This window comes from Perca flavescens, chromosome 17, assembly GCF_004354835.1.
Source record: "Perca flavescens isolate YP-PL-M2 chromosome 17, PFLA_1.0, whole genome shotgun sequence".
Classification (NCBI taxonomy): domain Eukaryota; kingdom Metazoa; phylum Chordata; class Actinopteri; order Perciformes; family Percidae; genus Perca; species Perca flavescens.
Window position 1 is genome coordinate 14376731 of NC_041347.1, and position 25213 is coordinate 14401943.

The following is a 25213-nucleotide window of genomic DNA, read 5'->3' on the forward strand; positions in this document are numbered from 1 at the left end:
CCCTCAAGCCAAGGTGAATGTTTCCCTTCTCTTGCTGTGATTTGCGCGCCCATCTCTTGACTGCGACATTTCCTACCGCCGTGAACGCAGCACGGCTCTGTTCACTCCTGCCATATGATTCCTGCAGTGTCCCGCTGTAGGACAGTCTGTGTGAACTCGGGAGGGGAAACGCTGCGTTGTTAAAACTCCCAGGATTTACACTCTGCCATTTTGAGGAAAACCGGCCGACATCAACAGTACAGACGCGTCCATTAAACAGAAGTCATGACCTGTATAAGTGTACTACCGCTGTGAATTTGTGAGTATTCATATCTTCTGGTCGCACTCAGGTCTGTTTTTGACCATGTGATCCATGTCTGCGAGAAACGACTTAAAACTGTTTTGCTTTTACTCTTCGTAAACGTTGACTCAGTCTGTTGTCAGTCGTTGCTCGGGTTGTGAGTGAATGACGTGTGCTGGGCTCACAAAGTAGAGTGCAACAGAGTGACAACTTTACTCAGACTTCGCGTCAACACAAAGGCGCAGAAGTGATCCCAGAAGTGGGCCTCTCTTCCCGGGGACGTGCGCCTGGCTCTGTTGTGGAAGTCAGCATGCTGGTACTGTTTTCTTTCTCCAGCCAGAGTTGTTATGGGCGAAAAAAAAAAAAAATACTGTCGTTTACCGGGTAACGTGTCTGGCATTTCCTGACCCCACGCTGCGCTGTAACAATTATAGTGCAACATGTTTCAAGAGGTGTTTCAGGGAGAAGGATGACATTTATTTGCATATGTAGCTAGATGACAATCACTGGAAATAGCCTACATGTTGTTGTTGTTTTTTTTTGTGTCCCTTTGCGGACATTTTTATGTGCTATATCATCATGAAACAATACTTTTTGGTTAGTTTTTTTAGGTAGGCTATCTATAGTGAGACTTGTCACTTTGTAGCCACTGTTGCCAAGTGACGGGATAATGGTAAGTGCTAACGTAGTGTTAGAACAACCAGAGTGGAGAAGAGTAAAGTCATGTCTGTAGAGATGTAGGCTAACCTACTAGCTAACATTAGCTATCATTAGCTAACCTTTAAGAAGCAAAAGCTACCAGACCAAACAAGGCTGTACCAACAAAAACCCCTGACTGTATTGAATTGAGCAGTTGTGTATTGTATTGCTTGAATGAAGACGGTGTTTTTACTTCTGCAAATGTTACAGTCTTGTTTTGAGGATGCTCTAAAATATATTGTGAAATGCATGTTTTCCATTAGTTTATTCTTAGTTTCCCCTAGCTGTCTGAGATCAAGAGAACTATATAGTGGAAACATTTTTTTTTATTTTAAGTGCTTCAGCTGACATATGTCTCCCATTCATTCCTGTTTTATTTATTTTCCAGTCATGCTTTTCTGAACAGGAATAAACTTACAATAGATCCCCTGGAATTATTGTTTATATAACTAACATAACATTGATTTATTCAGTGTGTTTTAAGGTGTGAGGAGAGGAGACAAAAGCAGCAGCACCCAAACTTTCTGTTGTGCTCTGTTTTGATTTGAGAACAGAGCTCACTTTGCAGGCAGTTTCAATGTTATCACTGGAAATGGGTCATCACATTTTCAGCTCTGCACTAGATTACATAGTCATTGTGGTCACAACAGTAGTTGTAGTAGTTCCCATCAAATGAAAAAGGGATAGTGTCTTACTTTGTTTAGTTATACTTTTCTAAGGAAAACTATCTATTCTATAGTGTTAAGTACACAGGAATTATCCAGAGAATCCAACAGGAACTTGTCTCATTTAATCAGGAACCATCTGTTTGCCAAGTTAAAGTTCAAATGTGTGTCCTTTTTTTTTTTTAATTCAGCAGTTTTATTCTTAAACCACAATAGTTTCCTCTGAGTCATCATTTGTCAGGTGACTGTTGAAAATGGCTTCCTGTTATCAAGGGATTTGTCCTAGTCCATACAGGAATTACAGTAGATAATAAAAAACAACAACAAGAACTCCTCAAGTCCATGATCATTACAATGGCTGCAATAAAGATAGGTCATAATTAGAGTTGAATGCCAAGAAGTAGCATATGTTTTCTCTCATATCCCCGTGGTTAGTATCAGCTTGTGATTGCTGTTCCTCTTTGTGAATTGAAATGCCTGCATGTTTGTGATACATAGTCACATTATTCTAGACACATGCTATTCACATGTTAAATAACTTAGCAGTTTGACAGTTTTGACAGTTGCACATGTAATTGGATCTGTTTGGAGCTTTAGTTTTCATATCAAAGTGCTGACTGGCCTCTTTTTCTTTTTTTTTCTTTTTTTTTTAAAGCTAATGAATGCATCTTTTTGGCAACATGACTTAGTTTAACCCAATAATTAAGTGACTTTAGACAAGTGCAGTCATTTCTATAAGTATAGTAATAATCAGTAATGATACATCTGACAATGTATAGGATTAGACTACTCTTTGTCTTAACTGCAGTGTTGCAATTTAAATGGGAACCAAGCTGAACAGTTTTTTTTTTCAGAGACTTGAACAAAGTTGCTCTTCACGATTACAATTCTTGTCTTTGCATTACTTTATAGTTATGTGAGGCAAACTTGTAAAAGTAATTACTGGTACAAAAAGTACCTAATTACTGTAATATGCCTGTCTCAATCCCCAGCCTCCTTGTATGTTGTAGGCTATGTTGCTGTTTTGTTGTGATTGACAGTGATAAACAACCAGACGAACCAGTTTATGAATTTATTTATGAATATCTGGTACGTTTTCTTTTTGTTTTTTTTTAATTGATAAAATGACGTTAAGATAATATTTGTTGTCAGTTCACACGGATAGAGCAGGCTGGTATTTCCTGTGTGCAAAGCTGCTTGTCCCAGAGGAACGTGTGGAATGTATTCTTTTGTCCTCTGTAGATTTAGCAGCGTCTCGTTTCTGTACCTCCTGCTAGAGAGCCCAGGAAGAGACGGCAGACTGAAAATGATTCTGAAAGACTTGTCAGTAACCCCCCTGGAGAACTCCTCCTTCGCAGTGCCCGTCTCTTTTGCACCAAAGCTGAGGGATTCTATAAGTTGGAGACGAAGCATGAACTCATTGAATGTCTGTGTGCCTTTGTAAACATCCCCTCATTAGAAAGATGTTCTCCAGTGTTTGACTGAAGACATGTCAATCCACTACCCCGAAGCAGAGCCCCCACTTCCCAGTTTATTTATAGCTAGAGGAACTTGCCACTGGATGTCTCCTTCATGCAAGTCATGGCTGTGAACTAGAAGGGAGGAGGAAGGCTGTAATTGAGGCTTTCTGCTTTCAATTTTTTATTTTTCAAGATATTTATGGGGAGATGCAGCTTCAACATTTTGAAAGTGGATTCTATGTGGCCTGTGAGCCTGATGTTGGTGAGAGCAGAGCTGCCAGCACATCAAAAGACACACTGGGATTGACTTGCTGGAAAATTAACAGCACACTTGTATAAATATTACAACATGTTCATTCTCTGCTTATTAGCCTGAATGCCATCGCTGTTTAACCATATTCCCACACGTTTACAGCATTTAATACCTATTTAAATATGTTCTGCAGATCTGTTATCGGAGAGGATAAAACATCATGGTAACCAGCGTTGTTCCTTTCCCGAGCTTCATGCAGTCTCTCTCTCACAGTGTACTTCATGCTGGTTAATGAGGCAGGATTTTTGCCGCCATGGCTAACTTTTCTCACAAGCATTTTAGAGCAGGCTTGCAATGAAATATTTAGACTTTGCTCATTTCAAAGCATGGTATGTCTAAAATACAACATTTTAGCTCATTAAATTGCAATACAAAACCTTTAAACTTCTAAAATGTTTCCCATTGAAAACAGTTCCTTTTTCTCTGAACATTTTTTCCTCTGCTCCAGTAGGAGCTTCTAAAAACACATCACCTTTTTATATATCACAATTCTTTGAGAAATTACAATTTTGAGAAACACAAACCGTGTCAGTTTGTCATAATTTATGGATAAAAAGATTTCCACCTGTTGCGTAGATTTGGTTTAGATCAAGTGTTCTTTCTTTAGACAAATCTATGTGTTCCAAAGTTTAAATAAGAAGAATAGATTTTGGTAGTGCAAACCTCAATGTATTGTTTAGAATCACAATAAGAAGCACAGTACTGTTTTATTGGCCTCGCGCATATATGTCAAGATAACAATAGCGGTACTCTTCGCTTTTAACCCTCCAGTACAAACACAGTATAGAATGAAGGCTACGCCGCTGTAGCCTATTCTCCACTTCTTGTTATATGAACTAAATCAGGCTGTAAATAGTGTGTGTGTGTGTGTGTGTGTGTGTGTGTGTGTGTGTGTGTGTGTGTGTGTGTGTGTGTGTGTGTGTGTGTGTGTGTGTGTGTGTGTGTGTGTGTGTGTGTGTGTGTGTGTGTGTGTGTGTGTGTGTGTGTGTGTGTGTGTGTGTGTGTGTCTGTGTGTGTGTCTGTGTGTGTGTCTGTGTGTGTGTGTGGGGTAAGCTTCGCAGTTTTAATGTCGACCTCACCTTCATGAAAATGTTTTATTTCTGTGTGTGTGTGTGTGTGGGGTAAGCTTCGCAGTTTTAATGTCGACCTCACCTTCATGAAAATGTTTTATTCCTGTTTCATGAAATCTGTTCTTACCTTTTCTTTTATATGCTGGTACGGGTCACTTTCTGTCAAACAACTGGAGCACCATTGAACAACATCCGTGACCTGTTTAAGGACCGATCCATAGAGAAAGCCATGTTGATCTTTGCTGATCCGAGCCAACCATTGGGATGCATTAGATACAATCTGCCGCGATGCAGAACAAATAGGTTCAAAAGGTCATTTATTCCTGCTGCCATCAGCATTGTGAATTACTTTCTTGAAATGTAATCTTTTGTAATTATTTTGTTGTGTTTTTTTGGTGTGTTTGTTGTCTATATAATGCTGGCTGTAAACCAAATTGCCCTCCGGGGATAATAAAGATACCTTGAACTTGAAGACCGATACTCCTCGCATCAACCCTAGTGAACAAATTACTGTTAAATAAAGTCCTTGCCCAGGAGTGAATAAAGGCTACAGTGCCTTTCTGTATCGCTTGCAAAAATGATCCAAATAAAGAAAAGGGAAAAATATATTAGTTGGCATTTTGTTGAACTTCTAACACATGCATACAGTTGGTTGATACTCTATAATAGACTCTTCACTATTCTGATCATGTACTGCTTGGCAATTCAGTTAATAATGTTTGTATGAAGGCTTCTCCAAAAGCTTAAAAATCAGCAAAAGCTCTAGTGTCACTAAGAGAAAATCTGCTGCGTCTCTGACACTGCGTTGCAGAGTGCTTGCTTCAGCGTTTACATCAAAAGAGCCTTAGTTAATTGTGGTGTTAACATATGTAAACATGTTCCAGGTTTTCAAGGTCAGTCTCTCATTACGTTTTAATGGAGTACCTTAAGGAAATATGTTTTATTCATATCCCCAGGAGCTCTCTCTGTCTCTCTCTTCTACCGCAGGATAAATGAACTTGCTCAAGCTTTCAGTTGAGAACTCATCCGTTCAAGCACGTGTGTTACCTCTGGAATATCCTGAGATTTTACCTTTTTTTTTTTTAAAATTTATTTTTTTCTATTTATAATAACATTCTTCTTATTTGTTTTCTTGCAGAGGAGAAGGCCTCAGGGGGACAGTTAACCCAACAAAGGAGGAATTGTTGATTGGAACCGGTCATCACTGCTCTACAGCCATGTGTTCCACAAATCACTCAAATTGGGTCACATTTGAAGATGACAACACACCACCTTCATCAGCTCAAAAGCCCCTACAGTCACCAGGGCTTACCAAAGCATCAGTACCGCGTCCCAATGGTCTGAAATTAGTTCTTCCTCCGATCAGAGATACTTCCTGGAGCTTCAATAGATCTCTGGAAGCCCCTCAAAGCCACTCGAGTCCTGGTGGAAGTTCCTGTGTACCATGTAACACGCCCTTTTGCACTCCTGTGAGTGGGGTTCCTAGCAGTGCGTCCCCATTTCACTTCAACACGTTGGAAAATAACTTCTTCCGGAGTTTCTCCAGCACGTCTACCACCTCTGTTCCCTCTCCTGCACCAGACGCCCTGCATCAAACCTCAGATAGACCAAGCCCTTTCCCTTCTTTCCAGGGGAACTCGGGACACTATAACCCCTTCTGGGATGGATCTAGACACAGCGCAGATGTGGACAGCTCCTCCTCAGACTCAGAATCTGACAACAGCCTACCGCGTTTCTTTATTCGGACCAAAGACGGCAGCGAGCCTCCGCGTGACCACCTCCAGAGCTCCTTCTTCGACGTTTGCCAGAAACTGGAAGGCCTACGAGCAGAAACGAAGCATGAAACGGAGACAGAAAAAGACAAGGAGAGGCGGCTAAGTTGCAAAAGTGAGGTGTTAAGTGAGGGTCCATTTCAGTTCGTTCCTCGGGCTCTGTTTCGTAGCCAAAAAAGAGACGGCTGGTCTGTCATGCTCAGGATTCCTGAAAAAAAGAACCGCATGTCCTCGAGACAGTGGGGGCCGATCTACCTCCGCTTGTTGCCCGGAGGTGTGCTACAGATGTACTATGAGAAAGGGCTGGAGAAGCCTTACAAGGAGTTCCAGCTTCTCCCTCAGTGCAGGCTCTCGGATCTTAAACTGGAAAGCTACGGCGAGCCGCGCAAAGTCCTCTCGGTGAAGGTGGAACATTTCTCGTACACGGAAAAGAAACGCTACCATCCCAAGCTGGAAGTTAGTCATGAACCGGAGGCCGAAGAGCTGCTCAAGTTTGGCTCCACAGTGCACGACGACATGGAGGACCTGGTAGTCTCCATGGAAGAGGAAATCTTCAAACTGTGTATACACCACCAGCAGAGGCGGCACTACGAGGAGCAGGAGCTGTCCTTGCAGATCACTGATCACATCTGGGTTCAACTGGATAAGTTTGGAGAAGTCATGGAGCGGACAGCCTTCACCCAGATTCACTGTCTGGCTTTCCTGAACGGACTAGGGGATTGTTTTCTTGCCCTTAACGATCTGGGACTGCTGCGCTTTGACTCCAGCTACGGGTCTGAGGAGGACGGTGAACTCTGGATGGAGATCGCAGACTGCCATTTTCACAAATGTGTGAATGAGACGGAGTTTCAGAGGTCCCGGCTGATAAAGTTCTCACCTCCTGAGGCCTGCAGGGTGGAGTTGATGCGGTATAAGACGGAGATTCTGGGTTGCACAGAAATTCCCTTTTCCATCAAAGCTGTCGTCACAGTTCAAGGTGCCTATGTGGAGCTCCAGGCCTTTCTAAACATGTCAGCCACCTTCCTTTCCTCAGTGGGGGCGTCTGACATAAACCCACTGTGTGAGAATGTAGTGATCCGTGTGCCAGTGCCAGGCGACTGGATCAAAGTGACACAGACTGTGGCCTTGCTGCGACAGAGATCGCTGAAGGCCCGTATGAACAGAAACACTTGCTTGGGCGCTGTCAGCACTGCAAATTCACAGCCCGTCATGCAGGTGACAATCGGCACCGTCAAGTATGAGAATGTATATTCAGCCGTCGTGTGGAGGATTGACCGACTGCCTGCGAAGAATACGGGTAACTCATTTCTGAGAAATGTAGCTCTGCACTCCAGCCTGACATATCATTTTCTCATTAGCTCCTTGGCCTTGTTTCTTGTGCATGTTTTCAGTAAGTTTGCCGCTCAGTGGTGTGACACTCTAACTACAAGTGACCTTTTGTTTTTTCCTTTGCAGCAGTGGATCATCCCCATTCATTTTCCTGCAAGCTAGAGCTGGGATCTGATCAGGAGATCCCAAGTGACTGGTACCCTTTTGTCACGATGGAATGTGAAATGATGGGCGCCGTTGTGTCACAGACCAGAGTGAAGTCATTGGGCACTGCGAACGACATCCAGCCACAGAAACATGTGACCAGTTGGACACGCTATCATTGTCAGGTAAGATGTTTCACCAGTGTGATAATATCTTACTCAATGCAGGCACCAACCGTAATGTAGATAGAGAGAACATCTTTATTTATTAGTGCAACAAACCTCCTGTGTTCTTTAGGTGGAGGTGGAGAAGAAATGGATTCAAACAGAGTCACAGAAGCAATCTGGCTGTATGACACAGTGATTATCAAAGAAGCTCCGGAGAGGACATTATCCATGATCTTTGCCAAATCTTCTTAATGGTGAAAAGGGATGTCAAAAAATGAACAAAAACCAAGGGTGATGAGGGACTTTCTGCTTATATCTGGTATCAAATTCATCTAATTACACATAGCCTGGTAGTATTTCTCATGGAGGTTAACCAACTTTGTATCCTTTAACTGAGACTGAATTAGTCTAGAGCTAATAAACAATTTACCATGGTCCTTTTGCCTAGCACTTTACCTTTTAATAGATGTATTAACTGTACGCCTACAGTTTATGAGTACTGTATATAAGCTTGCATTTGCATCATCTGCACTGCCCTCCAGAATGATTGGCAGCCTTAATAAATGTATGCCCAACGTGCTGCATGAGATAAACCGCTTAAGTAATGCACAATATTCACTGTGTTTGAGAAAAAGATTATTATTAGTAGATGTTTAAGGTTAGGCCCTATTGTTGCCCCGCAATGTTTAAAGTTCACATACTTCCAAATGTGTTCAGTTAGGTTTAAATCGCCCTTATTTGTACTAAATTCTGTGGCGCAGTTGCATGATGATTTTTGATTCTCATTATTTTGCAGTCCATATGTAGCTTAACTATTAAAGGTTAAGGTCCATATTAAGTGGCAGAACATATATTGAAGTGGCAGACAAAACAATGTGGAAAAAGGCTAAAGTGATGACCTTTTAGTTGCACAAATACATTGGTTCAAAGGTGGGTCACATCATGCTGAGCCCCTCAGAACAGCATTTGTCTGAAGTGAGTTAATCACAATTATAAGGGCAATTTGGTTGAACAGGCTCAATGCCAGTTATCAGCCATTGTCAGCGGTGATGCACTCTGATGAAAGGTCCAGAGCAACATGTGACAAACCGACGATTAAATAATTTTTCTGTCAAGTGCATTGGCCCAAAAAGCTACAAAATAATTTCATAGCTGAAAGGGTAACTGTCTTGCTTTTGACAAAGTACCATTTACAAAATGGCACAGCAGTTGCAGTTTGAAACTAACCCAACTTGACTATGACACAGCTTTGGTCCAGAGTGGTTTATTGAAATAGTTGTGGTGTAGTAGCAGCTGTACACAACCGTGAGGTCTGAAATTTACTGTGTAACACAGGTTGCAAATATTATAAAGTGTGAAATTAATTTTCTTTTTTTTCCCACATTGAATATAACTCATTACTTGTGTTGCTTACCTCAAGCTGATCTTGTACTCTATACCAAGGTTGTATTCTGGAGAACTGTAATTTTATTTAAACAAATCAAATCTTTATGTGATCTTTCTGCCTCTGGGTTGTGAATAGGTTGGATGTAAAAAAAAAAAAAAAAAAAAAAAGATGAAGAAGCTTCATAATGAACAACAAGGCCTTCTGTGATGACTTTTATGTATGAGGTACCTGGCTTAAGCTGGATATTATGTACATCAACAGTAAAAATGAATTAAAGCTGAATGACTCATGGTACTTCTTCACAGATGTTCATAAGACTTGGACGTGTTGGTCTTTAACACACAGAGACACTAACTTTGAGTTTATACCTTGCTAAATGAGGGGGTACTGGAGAACTGCACAATTTTAACATACCACAATAATACATATTCATTAACCTAGTAATTATTTATTGAACAAAGGAGCAAAATTAGTTTTAAACAAACATCTCACCAAGTGTCAAATTGGCACAACTTAACTCAATTGTTCCCATCGTGACATTTGTTGAAAGACTTAGACATCCAGCAGATGACAGGCTGCTGCTCAATAAATGACCTGAGATTTATAGGAAATGATTGTGTGCAAGTGCTGTGTGATTTATTTGATTTGATTAACTGTGATAGTGCAAAGGTTCGTAAGAGTGAAGCGTCGTACTCTGGATTGAATTTGCCTCTTTAGGAACAGACTGCACATGCAACAATATTGTTTCAAGAGAGTGCTGCTATTTCTTAAAGGTCCCATGACATGGTGCTCTTTGGATGGTTTTATATAGACCTTAGTGGTCCCCTAATACTGTATCTGAAGACTCTTTCCTGAAATTCAGCCGTAGTGCAGAATTACAGCCACTAGAGCAAGTCCTATAATGAGCTTTCCTTAGTACTGTATGTGCCATTTCTGTCTGTAGCTATTGAAGAGGAGAGAGGTGGGTGGGGGGCAAGTTGGAGGGTGGGGGTGTGGCCTTGACCAACTGCCACTTTGCTCGTTTGAAAGCCATGATGTCTCTCTCTCATGGGTGGGCCAAATTCTCTGGGTGGGCAAAGCAGAGAAAGGGGAGGTAACCTTGCTCCTTATGACCTCATAAGGAGAAGATTCCAGATCGGCCCATCTGAGCTTTCATTTTCTCAAAGGCAGAACAGGATACCCAGGGCTCAGTTTACACCTATCGCCATTTCTAGCCACTGGGGGACCATAGGCAGGCTGGGGGAACGCGTATTAATGTTAAAAAACCTCAAAGTGAAATTTTCATGCCATGGGACCTTTTTAATGTGATCATTATCACACTGGACCCTTCGGTGATGAGTCACTCCGGAAAGCCTCAACCTGGGACCTTTGCGTCTCTATACTCTTCCCAAGCTTGCTTATTGTCATTATGTCTACTATATGATCTTAAGGTATTAATACTTGATGATTATTCACTTATGTTGCATGATCTGGAAGTTGTGTATTAGGTGGGAAAAGGCCTTTAAACACACACAACAAATGGTATCCTAACCCTAAAGGTGAGTTTAATTGAAAATGATGACCGTTGCACTCCATTTATCAAAATGGTTTAGCAAAAGATGTGAGAATAATTTGATCATAATCAACTCAAAATGATATTGGCTTGAACAGGTCAGTTCTGGTTGATTGCAATAAGGGGACAAGTGTTTGTAGAAGAAAATTGACAAAACTTACTTTCATCTATAGACTGAATATATTCACAGTCTATGCTTCCATCACATGAATTATTTTGAATCTCAATTTCCAATTACTTAATATTTTATATCTCTGAAATAGCCTAAGTATGGATGAATAAAAAAGACACTTTTCATGTTATTCTGGTTATATATAGGAATAAAGAGAATAAGGAGAGCTTCTTTCTGGGTCCAGAGTAGCTTTGTAGTAAAGTGACAGCTTAGGGGCTGTTAGTTGCTGCTTTTGAGCCACAGCACTCTCATCATCATCAGAGGAGTCAGCCTACAGTGTTGAAAGAGTGCCAGCATTACCAAACGGATACTTGGAGAAAGCAGGGGTCATGGATCCTGCTGCTACAAATGTATTGAACACCAAGATCAAAATGAAGTGTTTTGCAATGGGTGAAGTATTTTTAACTCCTGTCATTGTGAATTCTTGGGATCAGACACTGTATGTAGCCTCTGGCGCTGTGGAAAATGTGCAACAGTGTAACCTTGTAGTGTAAACTGTTGAAAGTAACCAGAAAACTAGAGCTGGAACGGTTCTGTTGGACAGAGATCTCTTTAAAACCACATGGTTGAAATAAGCTACTGACAACTAAACCACTGGCACTGAAGCCATATTCAACAAAGATGAATGAGATCAGGGCTGTCGGACTGGGAGGAAAAAGTGGACTGAGTACCCAGGGCCCTCATGTGAGGAGGGCCCAAAAAGAAGCTAGAATGAATAGCTGTGGATGTGGGGAGGGGCCCATAGAAAATGCCTTTCTACAGGGCCCAGAATTTTGTGCTACGCCCCTGCGTGAGATCCCAGTTGTGGGTGGATAAAGGTGGCCTGTAGGGACACCAACCCTGAACAGGTGACATCCAGCCTTGGACTGCATGATGCCTCTCAAGCTACAGCAGAATGTCTCACTGTAACCTTTAAAAATGTGACCAATGCCATCAAATGTGTGGTTACCATGAAGATGCAAAAATGAGTCAGACTTGTTTGATGGTAAAATGAATGAGATTCTCAATATATGTCCATTCCAAACACATTTTAAGATTATAAATACAATAGAATCCACGGTTAGCCTACTATATTATCACTGCTTTCTCAGCTCCAATCACATCTCTCTGTGGAGCTTGATTACTATCACCTGTGTGTTCACTTTCCATCAAGTTGGTGCGGGCACAACAATCTCACTTCATCACCATTAACTGTATGTAATATGTTCTCAAAGTCCATTCATGGTCACCGGACTGCATGGATTTTTGCCTTGAATCATGCTGACCAACAACACAGGCCCAGTGGTAAGCAAAACTGATATTTAGCTATCTAGGCTAACTAGCAAAACTATCTACCAATTAGGCTTGGCTTTCTATATCGCCAACTATTAACAGTAAGATCAACGATGTTTTTGTCTCTTTTTAAAAGTTTGCCCGTTTTAACATTTTAATTGGATTTTTCTCGTTTTAAATCGACTTAAATGCACAGTGAAGAGTGTGAGAGCATCTTTAATTTATTCTGAAAATGCATATTTTTAGCGAGGAAAAAAAAATTGTATATGAAGAGTGACTGAGATAGGTTTAGAAAATGTCCTTACATGTAGGTATATGAGTCTACAATTTCCAACAGTCGGCAACATAGAAAAGGCAGATGTTTGAATGGAATTTGGTTAGTTGCGTATCAAAACATACACAAATCAATTTATCTTTATAAGAAGCTCAGCAGCTTCTGACTTTCAGTTTCTGTAAACAACTGCAGGCCAAACTCTACTTGTCCATAATCTATGATGTGATAGAGAGTATAAGGGAGCTCTTCTTGGATGAAGGGCTGGAAGACCGCGTCCTGGACGATTTAAAACACGTGAGTTATATTCTACATAACCATGCTTAATTTTTTTTATAAAAAAAATAAATTAAATGGATATAGTGCACATCTTGACTCAAGCTGTCAGCTCCAGTAAAGTTAGATCATCTAGTGAGGAAGTAGACATCATACCAGGAAGACCGACTGCTGTGTCTCCTTGCTGTGCAGCTTTGGGAGTCAAAGATGATGCAGTCAAAAGCAATGGAAGACTTAAGGAAAAATACTATCAACTCATCCAACTTTGTACTGCAGCTTCCAGCCAACTACAGTCAGACTGATCAGGAACTCGCAGGTAACGTGGTACTGCTCGAAATGAACTGCTTCTGGCATAAGAAACCTAATTACATTGTACATTAATACAACTTGTCAAATAATATTTAATTAAAGTAGTTCAGCTAGTGTAAATGGGGAAATAAGATTCCTGTGTGTAAAGTTGCAACTCTCAAATTAGATATCTGTGGCATGAATGTCCACACAGGGCACTAACTAATGTAAGTGAAGTGATTCAGAGAAAAGACAGCACATTCTTTTTGTTTTTGTGTCACTTGCTCTGCTCTGGTTTTTGCTCTTAGCCTCAGTTGTGATCCCCACAAGTCACAGTATCCACAGTTTCCCAATGAAGGCAAGTGTCATCAAGATTTACAGTACATCACCTCCCTGACTTCATATCGCTCTTTACATGAGCACATACGGAAACAAAGGAAATCTTGATTTGAATATGAAAAGCAGCAGAGTTTCTTATAGTTAAATTTGATCAAAACACACAATGTTGAAATTTAAACACCATTACATTTTATAGCATTTAATTCTGTCTGAATGTATGTGGTTTGAACTCCCCATTTTGGAATGTCCATTTTAAGTGGTATACTTTAAAGTTAAGAAATTCAAATTTATTCTGAAAAGTTGGATTAAATTGGATTTGTAAATTTTAGACACCCACATTCAAGAGGAAAATTCCAACTTGAACATCTGGGTTGCCAAGGATACTTCTACCTCTGTTTAAAAAAATAAACAAAAAACCATATTAGACCCTTATTTCTGTCTGACACTGTATGATCGTTTCCATTCAGGCTTCATTTTATTCTAGGTAGCCTGGATGTTTAAGTTTAAAATCCTCTTTTTGTTGTCTGAATTTAACCAATCTTTATTTATTTATTTTATTTTTTTACTTTTAGAGCAGAATCTTACTAATTTAATTTGATCAACTTGGACACCTACATTTGTAAACCCTTAAAAATACTTTTGAAATAAATCACATGAAATGACCTCGTGGTAACTTCAAAGAGGGGAAGTCAAACCACATTAATTTAGCTACATGGTTGTCATAGTATAATACTTGATTGCTGTCTTTTAAGTAGCATTTCAATTTCAACTTTAAGTATTTGCTGCCGATTAAATGGCTTTTATTTGCATAGTCCCATTCACTTCATTTGTCTGACATGACAGATAAAAATGATACCTGTGAGACAGACCTGTTGATCTCAGGGTTAGGAGCACATTAATGAGGCCAGTGTCACGTTGGAATAATTATTATATTTTCTTTTCATTGCAGAACACCTCAGAGACACTTGCTACTTTTTCCCTCCCTGCTGGGTTAACTTACCCGGTGCAGATACCAGCTGGAGTCACTCTACAAACCGCTTCTGGTACACAATGACTTCACCTGTTATGGGCCTAAATCTGTTTTAGTTTGCGGCATGTACTAATAGGTTGAAATAACATTTTACTCTTCCCTTTTGTCTCACTGAGGTCAACTTTACAAGGTGAACGTTCCTGTTGTGGTTACTCAGGCCCCAGCAGGTCAGCTGCCTGAATCCAAACCCACACACAAAGTCACTGAGCGGAGAGAAGCTGCTGCCCCTCAGTCCGCTGTAATCCCACCAAATGCCACTCATCCTCAGGAGGCAGAGCCACCGTCTGTTCCGGCTACTGCTGTCACACAGCCTCCACATCCAAAGCCCACTTTACCCCCCGGTCAGGAGAGCAGCCTCCCCCAGCAGCCACCAGTTCCTGCTGCTGAACCCTCGCAGCCTCAGGGGGCCCGCTCTCCAGAGCCAGAGGTCACACTGGAAGAAAACGAGCCGAGTCCACGACCCGAACCCGTGAGCCTCAGGATGACCGCCTCACCCTGCAGCCAGATGTTAGACTTCCAGATCTGCACCGAGGAGGCTTTGACACACACGGCACAGCTAAAAAACAGAGACATTGATGACATCCTGAAAGAAGTGATTGAGGAGGAGAGAGAGAAGGCAGAAAGGGCGAGGAATCAAATGCCTGCAAAGACTGACAATCAGTCTGAGGCTGTTCTTGGGGTAATTCAAAACAAATATTCTCTCTTTTAAGCGCACACAGTTAACAGAAATAAAGAAAAAGGAAAGTTGTTGAGGAGGTACAGATGTGTGTTGATAAGATCAGGACATTAATACAACTCTCATATATGTAAACTGAATATGTAAATATGTAACTGGAGCCAGCAGCTTAGCTTAGCATAAAGACAGGAAACAGAGGGAAATTGTTAGCCTGGATCTGTCCAAAGGTACAAAAATCTGTCCTCCAGCACCTCCTATAGCTCGCTAGTTAAAAACCGAAGTGTAAAAACAAAACCTTATGCTTTTTAACAAGGGTGTGTGCCAGACTATTTATTGGCATGGAGTTTCTGGGCTTTAGGCTAAGCTAACAAGTTGCTCACTGTAGCTTTATTTTTACTGGACTGACATAAAGTGGTATCGATCTTGAAAGCGAATAAGTGTATTTTTATTGGACTATTCCTTTTTAAAGGGGCACTCATGGTGTTGAAAAATGGAGGGGTGTAGTTTAAAAGACTACAGGTCCGGGTCAAAATGAAAGGCATTGTGGAAAGTGTAGGATCCTGCATTTTTGGAGCTTGACCCATACAACGGACTAAAAGTCAAGATATCTCTGCTTCTGCTGCATTGATTTTGACCATTCAGTTTTTAACTTCATGAGTCCTCTACGAACTTTATGGAAGTTAAATCCTGAATTGTTGAAGTGGTCCTTTATAATTCATCGTAAATATAAATGTCTCCATTAATTATAAAGTCTGCGATCTTGGATTATTCAAATAATAGTCTATTACAGTCCTAGCTTTACATAGCGACTTCAGTTATCATGGAATAACCGTTGCGTTTCTTCTCGCAATTCCTGCTAAGCTGGACCTAGACTACAACTACAGCGAACTGTCCGACATCGTTCAGCTGGATGGTCCTGCAGGCGACTCTGACATCGAGGAGGAAGAGGGAGTTCCTCTGGAAGAGAACGACTTTCTGGGCATAATCAACGCCGAGGCCATAAAGGCCCTGCAGGAAGGAGATGGAAGCAGCGATGGCAACAGCATCTCCTCCACCAGCGACAGCGAGGGAGCAGATGAACTCGCAAATGTAGAGGAAGAGGTGAGAGCCAGTGAGTTGCATATACATTTTGTCATGGTTTGATTTTATTTATTTTTTTGCCACTGAAACATCTCTGTAGGGAAAAATTCCATTTTATTTATTTATTTTTATTTTTTTACAACAGCATGTCTTTGACCTTTTGCACATTTTAACAACACGCTTTCTATCGATTAGGATCCTTTGAACTCAGGTGATGATGTCATTGAGCAGGACATCCCAGATCTCTTTGACACTGACAATGTAATTGTTTGCCAGTATGACAAAGTAAGAACATTTTGGCTCTGTATTGGCCATTAATTACCTCCCAGTGCTGAATGCTTGCTCTAAATTGTTGTTTGTATTGCAGATTCACCGCAGCAAGAACCGCTGGAAGTTTCACTTGAAAGATGGAGTGATGTGTTATGGAGGCAGGGACTACGTGTTCTCTAAAGCTGTTGGGGAAGCTGAGTGGTGATGAGCTTTAGTTCTCCACACATCAGATTATCATGTTGAAAGAGGGGAAACCTGATTTAAAAGGGAAAAATAATCAGTGAAATTGGACCTCTTGGTGGTGTAATTTGGCTCATGGAGCAGGCAGTTAAAACACCTCTGTGCAAAATCACTGATTTTTTTTTTTTTTTTTTTTTTTTCTCATTATGTAATTATCTGAGCAATACTGCCAGTCATTTACAACGTTACAACCAATTACTTCCAGCGTTGCTACTGAGACAAACAGCTTGAATTTATGTTGTATAATGTTTAGCTGAAAATAGTTTTCTTTATTAGTGGAGCAAAACATTATTTGACCTGGAATGTGTTTTCTTCTGTCATGATCATGTTGTTTTAAAGGTACCTAATGTGCTGTTTGATTTTCAAAAGTTGTAATAGCTTGCCTTTCGTCATGCTTCAAATATACTGAACTGCACTATTGTGCTGCATTCAATGAACCCTTTTTTTCTGTGCAACCCTATACAAAGCAAGTGTTCCCTTGTCATATTATTTTTCCTAATGAACTCTAATGAAGAATTTTTTTCACTATCAAAACAAAACTACTACATACAAATTCACTGGAACATGACAAAATGAATTTATAAATGCCAGCGTGGACACTAAAATCAATTGTTTGACTGTGGATTGGGTAGACATTCAAGCTAGCTACTCCACAGCTAAAAAGAAAATATTTAAAGGGTGTGTGACAGCTCCAGCAACAACATGCAAAACAAATGAGAGACAAATCCTTGGAAAATGTTTTTGACATGGGCCATATTTCTTTGGGGCAGGCCTTGTGTCTTTTCCTCAGTATAAAATTGTGAAGTTAATGTTCTGGTACATCAGTTTCAAATATTACGTCAAAAATAGGGAAGTGTACAAATTTGCACGTAGCATACTGTACCTACCAACTTGGGAACCCGGACCCCCACAAGGGTTTGCAAGTTTAAAGTGGATGAAAAATTCTGAACGGCACATGAAATAATAAAAATAAAAATAAAAATAAAAACATTTCTACAACACAAAATTACATTTGTCTTCACAGCTTGGTCAAAGTGCAGATCTCCTATTTAAAATATGGAACCTCCCTGCCACAAAGGTAGGATTTGTGGCACCACCAAAATGTGATGGTCTGCCTACCAGGTTATATAAATTATACCATTTTCCACAGTTATTTGACAGTTCACTGAAAGGATGCAAACATGTTTCTGTCTAGCATATTTATCAATATGTACGGTTTCAAATAGAGATTAGATCAGTAAAGTCAACCATAGTATATACAAGCTTATCTGAGTTGATGGAAAAGACGAAAATAAAAATGTCAAAGATGGTGCTGAGATGTGTTTTTAGTGAAATGGGGAAACACTTTGAAAAAGATGGTTAGCATATGTATCAATTGACCACACTTTTTATTTTATTAAAATGTCTTTTTGTGAAAATCCATGCCATTTTGAACAGCACTAATATTTCTGGAAGACACTGCTTGAACTGAGTGTCTGTGGCTGATCTGGCTTGTCTGCTGTCTTCAAGTCTCCCAGTCCAAATGTCCCCTGAGTTCAACAACCCAATAGATGGCACTAAAACTCATCTCTGATGAGCTGAAACAAAGAGTTCCATTATTAATTATTATTATTATTATTATTTGTTCCCCATTACTGCTTCATCCATCTGCTTGACATAACACATCACGTCTTTAATTTGAGGTTGCTTGGTCCTGACTAATGGAATTCTCAATTTGTAAACTAACCTAGATCAAATCTGATCAGCGCCTGCTATGTACAAGACTGAGAATATTTCCACCCTGAACTAAAGTTTAAAGAAATGCTACATTTTGAGGAGCAGATGCTGCCTTTACGTTCATAATAGAATTCCCGTATTAATCATCATGTTGCTCCCTTGTTTAGAAAGCAATCCTTCATCTTAATATTATATGCATAGAAGCTAAGTGAGTGAGGGTTTCTGTTGGGCATGTTGAGGTGTGAAGCCAGAGTATGTGACCTGTACATGTCAGCATTGGCATGGCAACAGCTGCAGCGACTCAGCAGCAGACACGCATCCTTCCTGAAAGCCCGTGTGAAGAGGGTGTACAAGAAAGGGTTGCAGAGGGAGTTGATGGGATAAAAAAGGATAAGCAGAATCTTTGAGTGAGACACGGTTATGAGGGGCATACACAGGGCTGCGGAGATGGCGAAGAAGGAGATTGGGGCCATGCATACAAAGTCGGTGAAAATGAGCACAGCCATGCGCTTGGCAATCTTGGTGTCTCCATGACGGGTAGAGTGCTCTGGGTTGCGAACACTCAGATATATGCATATGTAACAGTAGCAGACCACCAGGAAAGCGACAACATTGAGAATGAGCACAGCCATCACATAAACCTGAGAGACCAGATTGTCGATGTCCATGGGCAGACAGATGCTCACTTTGCTGTAACTGCTGACCCCCACAAGAGGGAGCAGGGCAACCAGCAGAGAGAAGACCCAGCCTGCCCCCATTATGGCTGCCACATGGCACATCCGCAGCCTCTTGTTGACACGCATGGCATTGGTGATGGTGTGCCAGCGTTCAAGGCTAATCACAGTCAGTGTATATACTGATAGCTCGCTGGCAAACACAGTCAGAAACCCCGCTATGCCACATCCGGGCCCTGTCTGCCAGTCTGTGGCGTGGTTGTAGTACTGGTGGCGGGAGAGGTAGTCCATGAAGGCAATAAGCATCAGGTAGAGCCCCATGCAGAGGTCAGCGAAGGCCAGGTTACACATGAGGAATCTGGAGATGGTTAGCTTGTGGTGGCTAATCAGCAGCATAGCCAGAACAGCCAGGTTACCAGTCACGGCAAACACTGTAATTATCCAGGTGAGACAGCGCAGGAAGGAAAACCCCAGCAGGTCCTCACAAGGGTTAAAATCATCTGGCGTTGGCGTGCACTTGACGAAGAGGCTGTTAAGACAAAGAAATTCCAGGTCTGGGTACTGAAAGTTGATGTCATCGATAGGATTCATGCCATCTGGAATGGGCTCTCTGAAGAATACACAGATGTTAAGTTTACAATAAACATAGAGCAATTGATCAAGGAAAATGATCTGTGTAAGGTACAGTATGAAATTATAGGGAGGACAGGAGTGAGAATAGAGGGAGGTTTACTGTATGTATTTTGTATTTTATTATGTTTTTTTGGGAGAGCAGGGGAGTGTTGTTTTACTTTTTCTTTGGATAAATCCCAGAGTTAGATTGTATAAAAAAAGATCAAATATTTACATCAAAAATATGGCTGGAATATTTGATGTATCAGGATGTATCATTTTATTATTTCTTCCATGATTTTGCCAATTGCAAATATGGGTGCTATGTGAAAATTATTATTCCATTAAGTGTAAATAAGAGTAGACCAAGTTAAGGGGAGGGTCCAGAGAAAATATTACTGTTGGGGAGGGTATTTTTGAAATAATTTTTGTACAGTCCCTAAATGGGCAGTGAAGTAACTTACATTTCAGTTTCGGTGAAATCACAAAACTTTGATAAGTTCTTTAAGGCACTTTCCCTTTAAATGAAAAAAAGCAGGGAAAAGGTTAGACCACGCAAAATATCAATAAATTCAACTGCTAATTACCAAACGTCTGATGATCTGTATTCATTGAACAGAGCCTTTGTTCTTTATGCAGATGGGAATGGATTTGTTACATCTCTGGGAGCAGTTGTCGGTTACCTTTGTTTCCGACGCCATGTGTGGAAGGCACAGCAGTGGCTGGAGTATGTGAGTTCGGCCTCCAGCAGCTCCGCCAGGCTCTCCAGTGGAGGGAGGGTCTTCAGAGCAAATGCAGAGCTGGCTTTCAGAAATCTCACCTGCCTCAATCCTTTTGGGGGGAGGGAACTCACAGCTGTGGAGGAAACATCCCTGAATCACACACACAGAGAACATAGACATATAGTTCAGTGAAGATTAGTCAAATGTTTACAAAGAAAATACAGTGTTTTAATAAGGCATTGGACTAACTATGAGCAACGAGAACAGATCTGGTCTGTTTTGTCTGGGATTTCACATGACATCCACAAAAAGGGCCATGATCTGGTGTTTTGTTAATTATTGTAAGTAGTGCGGTTTCAGGCAAATCTGCTGAATCTCATACATGAGCTCATTGAGTTCGAGAGACTGCGGAAGTCAAGCCCTAATTTACAGTTTTCATATCACAAGCCATCAAGGTCTTTCTGAAGAGATGCTCATTTACAACATAAATGCTTCTTCAAAGAATAGAGGCTGCAATTACTGACACTTACATAGGACTGAATACATTTCATCCGAAGCAAAATAAAATTCAGGATCTACTCGAAGATCACGGCTGTAATTCATAACCAAGATGAGAGAAAATTTCATATTTATAACAAGGGCTTGCAGTCAGAGACCTTGCAAGCTGTATGCTCAGCAGACTGGGCTATTTGCTCTCTAATCAGTATTCAGCAGTCCTTCTTGGTTTGTTGGTTGTTTACACAGACAGGCTGTCACCCCAGCCGAATGTTTAGACAATAAAATGATAAACATTGTTATGAATATTAATTTTGCTTTACTGGCCCAGTTCAAATATGGTTGCCTTAATGCTGTTGATCAAAATAACAAAAGAGGTAGCGAATGTGTGATTGTCCTCTCTCGTTTTTAACTTTGTTACAATCATAAATGTCCTGCATTTTTATTTCATCTTCTTATTTATAACTTTGTAGGGACTGGTACATTTTCGACAGTGGTGGAAAGTACATTGCAATTCTCAGGTACGAGTATTTCTTTTTCATACTTCTCTTACATGGCTACATTTCACAGAGAAATTGTACTTTTTCCTCCACTATATTTATTTGACAGATACTTTGCAGGTGAAGATTTTATATTAAATCATATATTCAGTTGATAAAATATGATGTATTTTATAGATGAAACTGCCCAACAGTATACAGTATAAAGTAATACAAATACTGTAAGCTCTGCGCTGATGAACTACAACATCAAAATGAACACTCATTTCCTGTCATTCCTCTTCTGTATGTTATCTAAAAAGACAAAACAATTGCTTAAAAAACTCTCTAAAAATGTAAAAAATAAATAATTAACATTCTGAAAGGGGGTATTCTGCATAAGAAGTACTTTTACATTCAACAAGTTGAAGGCAAATCAATTTATTTTTAAGTTTTAATTAAATCTACTCTACTAACCCGTGAGATAACACAAATGTCACTTGAGCTGCTGAATGCTCCGCTATGTTAATGAGCTGTCTGTCTGCTGTGCTGAAAAAGACAGTGGTGAGAGTGAACTAAAACAGTAAAGTTGTGAGAAATAAAACCCAAACAATGAGCTGAAAGATGCAGCTATACTTCTTCCACCACTGATTTTTAAGCTGACTTTCAGAAAAATGTCATGACATTTTCTTTGGTTTTATTGGTTTTTATTAACTTGAAGTATTATCACTTACAGATAAATTGGACCTGTGGCTCCTTCAAAAGCATCTTCTTGAATGTCACTGAGATATCTGTTGTCTCTCAAAATCCTACAAAAACGTAAAAAAAAACAAAAACAACTGTAACACAAGTGACCTCCAGTCCAAACAGTAGTTGAAAAGTTAACATGCAATATGAAAGAAAATGTAAGATGACACATTAATGGCCAACAATGCCCCTGAAACCATTTTTCACCTACTTTTTGTTTCTTTAGCTTGACAGTGAGGACGATGAGCATTATTTTTAGACTGCAGGGTGTCTGCACATATCTCGTCCTCATCAACATTTAGCAGTACGGGGCAGAGCAAGAAAACAACGGGGCATCCAATCTTTGTTTAGTCTTACATAACGTTTGTTTACTGGTACACTCTTTTTTTTATGATAAGAAAAAGAAAAGCCTTAAACCTTAACAGCATACTTAACAGTAGCATGCTGTATCGGCATGCTATTATTATTATTATTAGTATCATGTTGTTGTTGTTGTTAGTTTAGTATGATGGAATAATCTTGATTATCAAAATGCTTACAGTGTGTTGAGCTTGGTTCCATTAAATGCGTGAGCTTTTATTTTCTTGAAGCCATTTCTAACCAGGTTCCTGTCAAGGACACAATGTTATACATTTGCTGTCAAAAGCATCACCAAGGTCAAACAAATTTAGATCTAATTACATAAGCATATTGAGACACATCAAAACACATTCTTAACAAATGGTGACAAATGTTTGCCCTTAGCTTCGATAATGTGTTAACAAAAAGTAACTGACTCCTGTACTCACATGTCAACATACTCCTCTGTGATACCCTGGAAAGAATTGGCAGGAATGATGTCAAGCCTCACGTTGTCTGCCATTTCTCTGTACACGGAGGAGATAACCTTCACCCAGGCTGTTTGGCTTAATTTTCAGTTAGACATAATTATGCACTTTCATAAAAATGTTTTACAGTTTGATGAACTGTGAACCTGTTGGAGATTTTTTGCGGCAGGGCTGATGGCATCATGACATTGATAGGTAAAACCGGGCTCAGAATAAACAACTTGGGCTCCACTTGGAGTTACAACACAAAGACACTAATCCAGTTTGGAAACACACTATTTTTTAATGGGATTACTTACAGAATAATATATGGCGCCAGGGAAGAGATAGTTGTAAAGTCTGGGAAGTGTTTCAGCCCTGTGTTAGAGATGCTTCTGTGAAGAAGAGCAACAGAGATAGATGATCATGAGCAGTTAAGAACAAATCTTCAATCTTCTATTTTTTTTAAATTATTTTCTAATTTCCTCTGTTATTCCCCTTAAGCTAACTACAACAATTAACTGTGTAAACACATTAACACACACACGTGGCAGTTTTGTTTGTTTTTTAACGTTTTTGCTGCTCTGTTAAAGAGGTGATAGAATTATTATATAGGGTATTTTACACTATTCCTTAAGGTCTCCTAATTTCCCGAATGCCCAAATTTTATTAGGACCTTAACTACCCTGTGAATATGGCTCTATTTGGAACAAGAGCTTTTCTTCCAAATATGGTATGCTCATGAATATTTAGAATGAGCTGCGCGCTGATTGGTTTGAGCAAACTACATAGAAACACATGTGAGACTCGACAGCAGGTCTCATATTTCAGACACTGCAAAGTTATACAGTGTTTGTCGGGCTACTTCGTTATTAAATTCACTTCTGAGACTTTTTTAAGCGAGAAATCAACTATATAAAGCTCAAATATGGGCCGTTTTACAAAAATTGATGGTTAATTGCAAATTTGGTAAGACTGTGTGTCGGAGTTCAGCGGCCGGTGCTGCCTGTGTTGCTGCCTCGCGGCCGGTGCTGCCTGTGTTGCTGCCTCGTCGCCCGGCCTGCCTTCCTTCACAGACCCTGGCCTGCTGTGAGGTAGATAGTGCTCCGTCACGGCTGGAAGCCCACAGCACTCCATACCCGTGCAAAGTCACAGTTTTTTGGCTAATGGACTACCAAATGCCGCTGCCCTGACAGAGCTCCAGGGCCTGCAACTCCCGTCTTACTGCTAGCTAAATGGCCCGTGTGTGAGAGTGAGAGCGCGGTCAGCGAGCTTGTTACACCAGCAATCTCTTACCACAGTTCCAGTTACTCTTGGCTGGCCGTCAGCTGCCGGCATAACTAGAGTAGCTATATTTACAGTTTGAATTTCGTCACGCCACTTATACAACATCTACCTAAATGTCTTATAAAGCTAACAACGGTATCCGATTTCAAGTTAATGAATATTTGTGAACATTAGGGGTTTTGTTAGCTGCGACTGTCCCTTCAATCCTAGCTATGTGTAGCTACAAATCACATATAGTTAGCTAAATTTTCGGCGTAATTCGAGTATATTTACAGTTTGAATTTCGTCACGCCACTTATACAACATCTACCTAAACGGTGTCCGATTTCAAGTTAATGAATTTTTGTGAATTTCAGAGGAATTCTAAGAGGAGGCTAGCTAGCTCTCATTGATAGAGCTACATCCAGCCGCAGGCTCTATCAATGAGACTCGTGGACAAGCGTTTATTTCCCCAATCGTTTGTTTAAATAACTCAACACATTATAATTACACACATTAAAAGATTAACTGGAACCTGTGGTAAGGGATTGCTGGCGTAACAAGCTCGCTGACCGCGCTCTCACTCACACACACCGTGCATTTAGCAGGAAGAGGAGAGTTGCAGGCCCTGGAGCTCTGTCAGAGCAGCGGCGTTTGGTAGTCCATTAGCCCCAAAAACTGTGACTTTGCACGGGTATGGAGTGCTGTGGGCTGCCAGCCGTAACGGAGCTCAATCAAGCTCACAGCAGGCCGGGGTCTGTGAAGGAAAGCAGGCCAGGTGGCAAGGCAGCAACCCAGGCAGCACTGGCTGCTGAACTCCGACACACAGTCGGACAAAATTTGCAATTAGCCATCCATTTTCGTAAAACGGCCCATATTTGAGCTTTACATAGTTGATTTCTCGCATAAAAAGATTTCAGAAGTGAATTTTGTAATGGAATAGC

At 40.5% G+C, this 25213-nt stretch overlaps 2 protein-coding genes across 2 annotated transcripts in view; one reads left to right on the forward strand and one right to left on the reverse strand.

Moving 5' to 3' along the window:
- ston1 (stonin 1) lies at positions 1 to 17471 on the forward strand. Its single transcript, XM_028603737.1, has 11 exons — positions 1 to 298; positions 5626 to 7556; positions 7715 to 7917; positions 12749 to 12850; positions 13022 to 13145; positions 13426 to 13475; positions 14406 to 14499; positions 14603 to 15165; positions 16024 to 16263; positions 16438 to 16527; positions 16610 to 17471. The coding sequence occupies exons 2-11, from the start codon at positions 5705 to 5707 to the stop codon at positions 16715 to 16717; spliced, it is 3426 nt and encodes a 1141-aa protein (XP_028459538.1). The 5' UTR covers positions 1 to 298; positions 5626 to 5704; the 3' UTR covers positions 16718 to 17471.
- lhcgr (luteinizing hormone/choriogonadotropin receptor) overlaps positions 16306 to 25213 on the reverse strand; it is a 17154-nt gene continuing 8246 nt past the window's right edge. Inside the window, 8 exon segments of the mRNA XM_028603735.1 lie at positions 16306 to 18738; positions 18741 to 19752; positions 20219 to 20272; positions 20438 to 20626; positions 22185 to 22259; positions 22737 to 22805; positions 22986 to 23063; positions 23324 to 23398. Of these exon segments, the coding sequence (XP_028459536.1) occupies positions 18673 to 18738; positions 18741 to 19752; positions 20219 to 20272; positions 20438 to 20626; positions 22185 to 22259; positions 22737 to 22805; positions 22986 to 23063; positions 23324 to 23398 (1618 nt within the window). The 3' untranslated portion in view covers positions 16306 to 18672.

What these genes read in the sequence shown, in the direction of transcription:
- ston1 (XM_028603737.1), top strand. Translation starts at nt 5,705, where the DNA reads ATGTGTTCCACAAATCACTCAAATTGGGTCACATTTGAAGATGACAAC. An exon ending in ACTGCCTGCGAAGAATACGG is followed by an intron (nt 7,557 to 7,714) that starts GTAACTCATTTC and finishes TTTCCTTTGCAG; the next exon opens with CAGTGGATCATCCCCATTCA. An exon ending in GACTGATCAGGAACTCGCAG is followed by an intron (nt 13,146 to 13,425) that starts GTAACGTGGTAC and finishes TTTTGCTCTTAG; the next exon opens with CCTCAGTTGTGATCCCCACA.